General features: G+C 56.6%; 1 protein-coding gene across 1 annotated transcript in view; it reads right to left on the minus strand.

Moving 5' to 3' along the window:
* Window positions 1-3,148: 3,148 nt before the first annotated feature.
* Window positions 3,149-9,151, minus strand: part of LOC112950618 (nuclear receptor subfamily 2 group F member 5-like) — a 9,093-nt gene continuing 3,090 nt past the window's right edge. Inside the window, exons 2-3 of the mRNA XM_026043218.1 lie at window positions 5,860-6,387; window positions 3,149-3,423 (exon numbers count right to left, since the gene is read on the minus strand). Of these exons, the coding sequence (XP_025899003.1) occupies window positions 3,149-3,423; window positions 5,860-6,387 (803 nt within the window). The remainder of the gene's footprint in view (window positions 3,424-5,859; window positions 6,388-9,151) is intronic.

A 9,151-nucleotide genomic window follows, 5' to 3' on the forward strand; every position in this document is an offset into this window, starting at 1 on the left:
CGGACGCCGTTGCCGGATTTTGTCTGGTGCCTTAATGTCACGCCTGTAAATTAGCTCCGGCACCGCGGCGACCTTGACGAGTTCTCCAAGAGGAGCGAGGGGGCCGCGGCGCCGGCGCCGGCTTTGCCTCGGGCCCGTGAGCAGCATCCCGGCRGCCGAGGGGTTAAGGAGCCGCAGAGCCCTCCGCACAACTCTAGCTACTGACCGCAAACTTACCTCCAAGSCATCGATCGGCTCCGCACCGCGCCACACCGCACGCACCCACGCGCCCGGGCCCGTGCCCACACGGGCATGCACGTGCACGCCATCCACCACCCGCCCTTTTTGCTTTTCCATCTGCTTTTTTAGGGCTTTTCATGGCATTTCTCCAGCTCCTGCAGGAACCCGAGGGCCCGGGGCGACCCCTTGCACGCTCGCTGGGCACGTCCGCCGGCGCCAGCCCGCGGGAGGAGCTCGCGGCGGCCGCGCGCCGCGCCAGGGAATTTTGCCATCTCTCTCTCTCTTTAACTGACATAAATTCCGATTTAACAGATTTTCCTGACAGGCAATTTTCACTTGTTTAATTCCAGTGACAATCAGTAAATTCGGTGGCAGATGGAGCCACCCGGCGCGGCGGCCAAGCGGGAAGCGGGGCAGCGGTGCCCAGCCCCGACCAGCCGCCGGGCGCCGCGCTCTGCTCCCCGCCAAGCAGCTATTTAATCGATCGATGGCAAAATTTATCTGCCGCTGCCAGCGCCCGCCGTTGGATCCTCTCTGGGCCACTAAAATTAGCAGCCGTCAGCGCTGCAAGCACCAGGATGCAGCGGAGTTGGGATAGTGTTGGATGCAGGAGACGTGGGGAGAAACATCCTGGCGGGAGCTAAAGGTTGGCAGCGTCCAGGGCTAGACCCAGGTCCCCTTGGACTCCCTTCGCACGGCGCTGGCTCCCGAAAAACCCGCAGCCGCTGTTGGGACATGGGGATGCGCGGATGCGGGGACGGGCTGGTYGCTTTTAGATGCAAATAGAGGCAAYGCCGGGGAAAAGCAGCTGAAACAGCCCCCGGTGCGGAGCCGGGAGCAGCAATTTTATACTTTCTCCAGACATATTATCCACTATCAAGGAAAGAAAAAACCCTAAAGGCTGCATTTTGATGCGCGAAAACGGATGCAGTCCCCACCCCCCCAATCCCCTGGTGCTGCCCCAGCAGGCACTCGGGTGTTTAAAAGTGTCTCTTTTCTGTTTTTTTGGTTATTATTTTTACTTCCCGCCCCATCCCTGGCATGGCCCCCGTTCCGCTTCCAAGGCCTCCCTTTCCCTGATTGACTTTGATTGACAGCTCGGCCCATCATTTCCACAGAGGCAACTMCTCAAGCTGCAGCTTTCTCACAATATAATTTTGTTTTCTGCCTTTTTCTCTTTTGCTTTTTTTTTCCTATAGGACTTGGAGCAGGAGAGGAGGCTCAAAGCAGAGGCAGCTCCCACCTAAACCCCCCAAAATGCTTCCCAGGCACTGCACGCCGGATCCCACCACTCTCTTCCAGGGTAATAACTTTCCTGTGGCCTTTTCCAACTCGTCCTTGAATTAATTCCCAGCACCTCGTCTCCTGTTGCTCCGCGCCACCCGCATAATTCAGCCCACTCGGTGTTTGTTTAAAATATTCCCTGCTGGACATTATTTATAGAAGGGTCAAATGAAGCTGGGCCCATGTCCTTTGGTTTGAAAAGGCCACTTTTGACTTTTCTCTAATGGGCTTTTAAAACCCTATAATAAAACACGCTCGACTCCAGCGTGGCCATCGCGTCCCCCTGCCGCTGCTCCCGRCTTCGCTCCCGCTGCTGGGTTTTGGGGGCTCTCCTGGCTCCATCCCGGGCGCGCTGCTCCCCGTTGGGGTCCCGTAGCCGGTGGCTGGGGGCCCAGGGCTGAGCCCGGGGGTCACGTTTGTCCCCTCTGCCCCCGCGCTCGCTGGGCTGCTTGGGCACCAAGGAATGGGCTGCGCTTGGAGGAGCCCTGTAGTGGGAGCACATGGGGAATGTATTGGGATATGACTGGGATACGTACTGGGAACGACTGGAGCTGCACTGGGTTCAGCTGGGAGAACATACAGAGAGGAGCCCGGAGCCATACCGGGATCACTAGCAATGAGACTAGGGCCATACTGGGATCAGACCAGGACCATACTGGGATCAGACCAGGACCATACTAGGATCAGACCAGGACTATACTGCGATCCAAGGAGGACCCTACAAGGCTGAGCCTGGCACCAGGCAGGGCTCAGAGTGGGGAACCAGGCAGGGCCCAGGCGCTCGAGCCGGGCGCTCTCGGGGCCATCCTGGGGTGACACGGAGCCCATCCCRGGAGCAGCCGGGTCTGCTCCGGCCCCGGCGCGCGGCCCTGGGCGCCTGGTGGGCGCAAGCGCCCTGGCGAGCGTTCAGCAGCCGTCAGTGCTAATTGCGATGCCGATTGCAGCACACAGGAGGAAAAAAAAAAAAAAAAAGGTGTTGGATTTTTTTTTTTTAGAGCAGAAAAAGCCAGGAAAAAAAAGAAAAAAAGGAAAAAAAATAGCACACGATTCACAGGGGAGCACATCGCCTCCCAGGCAATAAGTACTTAAAATTAAAAGGAGAGGAAATAATAATAATAATAATAATAATAATAATAATAATAATAACAACAACAACAACAACAACCACAACCACAACCACAACCACTACAACAACAACACAGACTTTCATTGTCCAAGGGAAATGGAGAGGTTAGGATATAATATAGGTTTTATTTTATTTTTATAAATAGTCCGCGCCTCTCGCTTTGTGCAGGGCCCCTGAGAGCCCCTGTGCCACCCAGAGCAGGGCCCGGGTGCTGGCTCGGCTTCGCCGGAGCCGCTCCCGGAGTCTTTCGCTCCGCATTGGAGCTATTTTTTTCCGCAGATCCGAGACCTTCGTTTCTTTTTACTCCCCTCAAGCAGGGGACGGGATATAGCGGGGAGGAAAAAAAAAAATCACCATTGCTGTCAAGGCCACTGCGGTCACGAGTTCTGTGTTCTCAAGGGCTGGCCGCGGCGGGGAGGATTTTGGGGGGAGACGGCGGGGTAAAGGGGGGTAGCGGGTCCTTTTTAAGGCCGTCGCCGGGCTGGCTCCGTCCCCACGCCGTCCTCGCGCCCGCGCCGCTCACTGCATGGCGATGTAGGGCCAGTTGAAGGTGGAGCCCGAGAGCAGCATGTCCCGGATGAGGGTCTCGATGGGCGTCTTGCCCACGAGGCGCACGAAGAAGAGCTGCTCGATGACGGGCGCCGCGACGAGGCGCAGCGAGGGCAGGCGCAGCAGCAGGCGCCCGAAGCGGCTCGGCTGGCTCGGGTGCTGGCTCCGCACGTACTCCTCCAGCGCGCACTGCGACTTCTCCTGCACGCTCTCCACGGGGCCCAGCTCCGACAGCCCCACCGCATCTGGCACCGGGGAGGAAGAGCAGAAAGCGGCATCAGCGGGGCCGTCCCCAAACCCGCCACGTGCCCCACAAACTGGGTCCCAATGGGGCTTTTGCTTTGGTCTTTAAACTCCTTTTGCCCCCCAACCATTAAATCATCTGTCAGAAAGTCATGGCAAGTGTCTCCGTCAAAAGCAGAGACTCGGCAAATTCTTGCCAAAGCCATGTTTCTATACACTATAGGGAAGATAGTCACATATATATAAAAAATATATAAATATATATTTATATAATACATATATATATATACAGACGTGTATATATATGTATTATAAATATATATTATATATATATACAGATGAACCATTATATATATAATTATATAATGGTTCAATATATGGAATATATCACTAATGGCTTCAGCCTTTATCACTGGGGGAAAACTGGCTCTCCAAGAGGGGGAAAGTCRTTGCAAGTGACACTGGGGCATGGCCTGGACGCTGCCCTGCACGGGGCTGAGCTAACCCAGTGCCGGCTGCTTCCTGCCCTGCTCCTGCTGGGAGAGGTTTGCTGCAGCACGGCCTGCATCCCTCTTTTCCGAGGCTGGGTTAGACACAGTGGTTTTAAACGCCAGGCAACGTCCCTCCTGCCGTGTCCCGGCTCCGGCTCCCACTCGTTTTACTGCAGCACTTGGGAGACTGCAGCTCCATGGCAGTATCAGCACCACCACAGGGCAGGAAGCAACAGGGCCTTTCAGAAAAGGTTTTTGGTTTGTTTTTTTTTTTTTTTCCAGCTACTATGGATCCTTTATCATCATCCACCTTGCAGGGCTCATGCACAGCCTTCCGCCTGGGAGCATGGGCTGGACTGGGAATTTGGGCATTTCCAAGAGGTAGAAATAAGCATCTTCCAATGCTTTTCTCTTCCAAATCTCCATGTTTCAGGGGAAAAAAAAAAAAAGAAGAAGAAAAACAACCAAAACCAGATCAGTCACTGAGGGTGTAGTCCCTTCCCCCAAATCCAGCTGGGAACCCTTTGGGATACAGGATCTGGGGTGCAGTTGTTTTCGGTTGCTTCAAATGCTGGAAAATGCTGCAAATCCCAGCAGACTTTCTTGTTGTAGCCCCCAGCTGGGCTCAAACTCAGCAAGATGAGAGGTTGGTGGCTGCCTCCTGGCTGCGGGGCACCGAAAAGGATCCCTTGGGCTACCGGTCTGAGTGGAAAATCAGCAGGGTTTGGCTTTGTTTAGGCCTCGTTCCTCCCAYACTGCTGTCTTTTAGGTTTGGGCTTTTTTTAAGAATCAGAAAGGATGGGAAAGTCTCATCTTATTTCACTTCGAGACTGCTCGAATGCCGTCATCTGGCAGTGAAAAATCAAGTCCTCCATTTGAATCCGAATAGCCAGGTCCATTTGGGGTGAAACTGCTCTGGGTGACGGTGGGGGTTTTTCCCTGGCAGCAGCTCCCAGCCGCCACCATTGATCCCTCCACCACGGGACACAGAGCAGGGATTTGGGACACGGGGTGGAGCTCCTAGCCCCTCAACCCAAGCCACCCCATTGGGCAGGACCCTTTAGCCACACCTTGTTTAGCCCCGCCCCTTCCAGTCCCACCTCACTCAGTCCCACCCATTCACTCCCGCCCCATTCAGCTGGGGGTGCCTCGCCCTCTTAAGCCCCACCCTTCTTAGCCCCACCCACTCAGCCCCACCCAACTTGGCCCCAATCCCATTCAACCCCAGCCCATTGGGCACTACCCAGCCAACCCCGCCCATTCATCCCTGCCTTGCTCAGCCCCGCCCATTCACCCCAGCCCCATTCATTCATTCCAATTCGCACCCAGCCCCTCCATTCATTCCCATTGACACCAAGCCCCACCCATTCACCCCAGCCCCGCCCATTCACACCCAGCCCCACCCAGGTCATTCACATCCAGCCCTGCCCATTCATCCCAGCCTCACTTCTCCCTCTCACACCAACCACACCCATTCATCCCCATTCACTCCAGCCCCGCCCATTCAACCCAGCCCTGCCCATTCAACCCAGCCCTGCCCATTCATTCCCATTCACACCTAGTCCTGCCCATTCATTCCGGTTCACCCCGGCCCTGCCCATTCACCCCAGCCCTGCCCATTCATGCCCATTCACCCCAGCCCTGCCCATTCATGCCCATTCACCCCAGCCCTGCCCGTTCATCCCGGTTCACCCCAGCCCTGCCCATTCACCCAGTCCTGCCCATTCATCCCCATTCACACCTAGCCCTGCCCATTCATTCCCCTTCACACCCAGCCCTGCCCGTTCATCCCCATTCACCCCAGCCCTGCCCATTCATCCCCACTGAGCCCCATTCACCCCCAACTCTGACCTGTCCCAGCCCATCCAGCCTCCCCTTTCCCAGCCCTCCCACCAGGCCCGTGGCCTCCCTCCCCATCCCCGCTAGCCATGTCCCCCGGGCGCTCACCCGGCGTGAAGAGCGCCACGGCCTTRAGGCAGGCGTACTCGGCGGCATCCACGTGCAGCGCCTTGAGCTTCTCCACCTGCTCCTGGAAGACGCGGATGTGGTCCATGAAGGCGACGACGCGGTCGGCCGACATGGGGGCGGCGTGGAGGCCGGCGGCCGCCAGCAGCGGCGCCACGTGCAGCGGCATGGCGCACTGCGCCGCGTTGAGCACGAACAGCTCGCTCCACGCCATGCGCAGCAGGGCCACCTGGTCGGAGAGCTGGAAGTCCGGGAAGAAGGGGATGCCCTTGGCCCACTCGATGGCACTGAAGAGGAGGCGGGCGGCCAGCTCGCAGATGTTCTCGATGCCCATGACGTTGCTGGGCTGCAGGCACTGGGCCCCGTAGCGGGCCGTGGGGTAGGGCTCGGCGCGCAGCAGCAGCGAGATGAAGCCGCTCAGGTAGCTGTGGCCAGCGTAGGGGTCCCCGTTGGCCAGCGGGTAGTGCCCGGGGCTGCTCTGCGGATGCGCCATGCGGCCCCGCTGCACGGCTGCGGGAGCGGAGCACGGAGGTCAGCACGGAGCCCCAGCACCCCACGAACCCCCCGGCCTCCCTGGACACAGCCCCTCTGCATCCCCCTCCGAACGCCCCCGCCTCGTGCGTACAGAGCCTCGGACATCCCATCCCGCTTTGGAAAGAAGCACAAGGGACATGTCCTTCTGGTGGGACAAACACCCTCCGGCAGCCCCTCTGCCTCCTGGCAACACGCAGGTCTTGGCCACCCCAGGCAACAGCAGCTCACAAACAGCTTTTTATTAGAGAAGCACATGAGAAATTTTGGGGGCCTCACACAGGCGTTAAGGGTCGCTGCTTACTTGTGTCCAGCGCTAATGAGCTGAGGCTGACGAGGGGCCACCTCGCACCTGCCCAGGCTCTGGCACCGGCCACCCCCTTCATGGTCACCCGTTAGCTCCCCCACTCCACCCCTGCCTTCACCCCCATTTTGCCCTTGAGTTTCCTTCCATTTGGAGGCTTTGGGATGAAAAACCTCTGTGGATCCAGGTTGCGCTGAAAATATTTGGAATGAGGCAAGAAAAAGCAGACAGAGGAAGGAATGAAGAAGGGAGGGCTGGAAGAAGGGTGGACAGGGGTAGATCCAAGGCAGCTTGAGGGCCAGGTCCCAACCACACACATGGTCCCCGAGCCGTCTGCAGGGGCTGCGGTGCCCAGCCCCACGCTGGCCCGCGGCATCGGAGCCCCCCGCCGCGTGGGCAGCCCTTGAGCGAGGCTTAGCTTAATGCGGCTTGACAATCCCAAGTGTCATCCAGCGGTCGGGATCGCCGCCCGAGCTGCCTCCCAGCTCCCCCGCTCCCGGAGCAGCCGGAGCCRCAGCAGCCGGGCGGCGCAGCGTCCCACGGGACACCTGCATCCTGCCCAAGCTGGGCACCCGGCTGTGGGACGCGGCGGTCCCGGGCGCATCCCGCCCCGCCTGCTGAGTTTAGTTCCCAGAGGATGAAGTGACCCTTTTTGGCCCAAACACACACGCAAAAATAAAGAGCATCCATGAAGGGCTTCCCCCTGCCCGATTTCACTGACACCAGCTCATTCCTTGCATGGAGGAGAGAGGTTCCAGTGGAGTTCTCTACGCAGAGCATCTTTAATAAATAAATGCAGTTAAAACCAGCAGTTGCAGCGCAGGAGTCCTTCGGTGCCCAGAAGGTACTTTCCCCTGCGGGTGCTTCTGTGCACACACGTCCACAGCTGGAGGAAAGATGCCTCCTGCCTTCCAGCATCTGGAAATATCATTAGAAAATCATAGCGGGGAGGAGGCCTGGGAGGAAGGGGGCTTGGGGCAGCCCCACACCAGCTCCCGGTGCTGGACCCAGCCTTAAAGCAGCACCACAGCCCTGGGAACAGGTCCTGTGCGAGCAGCAAATAAAACCCAGCCAGGGCCGGGCAGTCGCTTGCGGCGATTTCTTTTTCTGAATTAAACAAAGAGGGGAAAAAAAAAAGRGGGAAAAAAAAAGAGAGAGAGAAAAAAAAAGCAGAAAAAAAAGGAAATTAAAAAAAAAAAAAAAGCGAAATTGTGACCCCAAACAACCCCTGCTAAGCGCAGCGGCAGCTCCTCGAGCGGAGCAGCCCGAAGCCGCCGCAGTCCCGCGGGAATGGGGCAGGTCAGCTCAGGAAGGGGCCAAAAGGCCCCATTTTTTTCACGGTTCATGAAACCCAGAGGCTGCACCTTTCCTTCTGCCACCAAAACACCACAGCATTTTCAACACAGCAAAATGAGCATTTTTATATACTATTTTTAACATGCTCCCAAAAGCTCTTTTGTTATTAGAAGAAATCAAAGCAGAGGAGTTGCTGCATGGACAAGGCTGCAGGTCAGGCTTTGGAAGCGGAGCTAAGCTCCACATTTTGTGCAGCCACAAACATCAGCTGCAAGCAGAGAGACCAGGAATCCCGGGAAATTTGTCCCGTTTCCCAAAAAAAGACTAAAGCTCCATGTAGTGCGGCAGGACAGGGCAGACTTGCTGGGAGCAGGCCGTGCTGCCCGGAGGATGTGTCCCAAAGGCCGCCCCTTGCACACCCAAATCCACGATGCTTTTTTGGGGAAGGAGAAAAAAAAACCTAAAGTTGAGGGTAGCCCCACACTATCCCCAACAACCTCCTCAAAAATGAGTTGTGTTTTTAATACAAATATCTAATTCGGTGGTACTCGGGGGCATCCCAGGGACTGGCTCCAAATGGTACCTGAAGGCAGCAGGACATTTTTCCTCTTCGATCGAGGGTTTGGGGGGTATTTAAGCCATTTCCAGCTGTCAGAGCAAGCAGCAGGGATCCGGGAGCAGTTCCCGATACAGCACATTGGGATTTCAGCGTTGCATGGGCTTCCCAGCCGAAACAACACTGGGACCCTCTGCCAAAACCCCCAAACTCCCCCAGGGCAGAGAAAATCCTGCAGAGCTGACACCAACACGTTCCCTCCTTCCCTTCCAGACAACACAGAGAAACATTTACCTGGAATAAAATCCATTGGGAAAAGAAAAAAAAAAAATCAGGAGAAGCACGGGGATGGGAGCTGCTGGGAGCCGCTCTCAGCTTTAGCAGCATTACATCCATTCAAGCACCAAGGAATTGCCTGAAATCCCAACATTGAGCCCGTGCCAGGGCATCCTGCAGCAGGAATCCGTGCAGGACCACCAAGGTGATTTACTCCATRCAAAGGAATTATCTGTTTGCACCACGACACACCGTGATGGTTTCTGCCTTCTCTTAATCTTAGCGGGTTTTTTTGTTTTGTTTTGTTTTTG

Source organism: Nothoprocta perdicaria, unplaced genomic scaffold, assembly GCF_003342845.1.
Source record: "Nothoprocta perdicaria isolate Ctin4 unplaced genomic scaffold, notPer1 scaffold_323, whole genome shotgun sequence".
Classification (NCBI taxonomy): domain Eukaryota; kingdom Metazoa; phylum Chordata; class Aves; order Tinamiformes; family Tinamidae; genus Nothoprocta; species Nothoprocta perdicaria.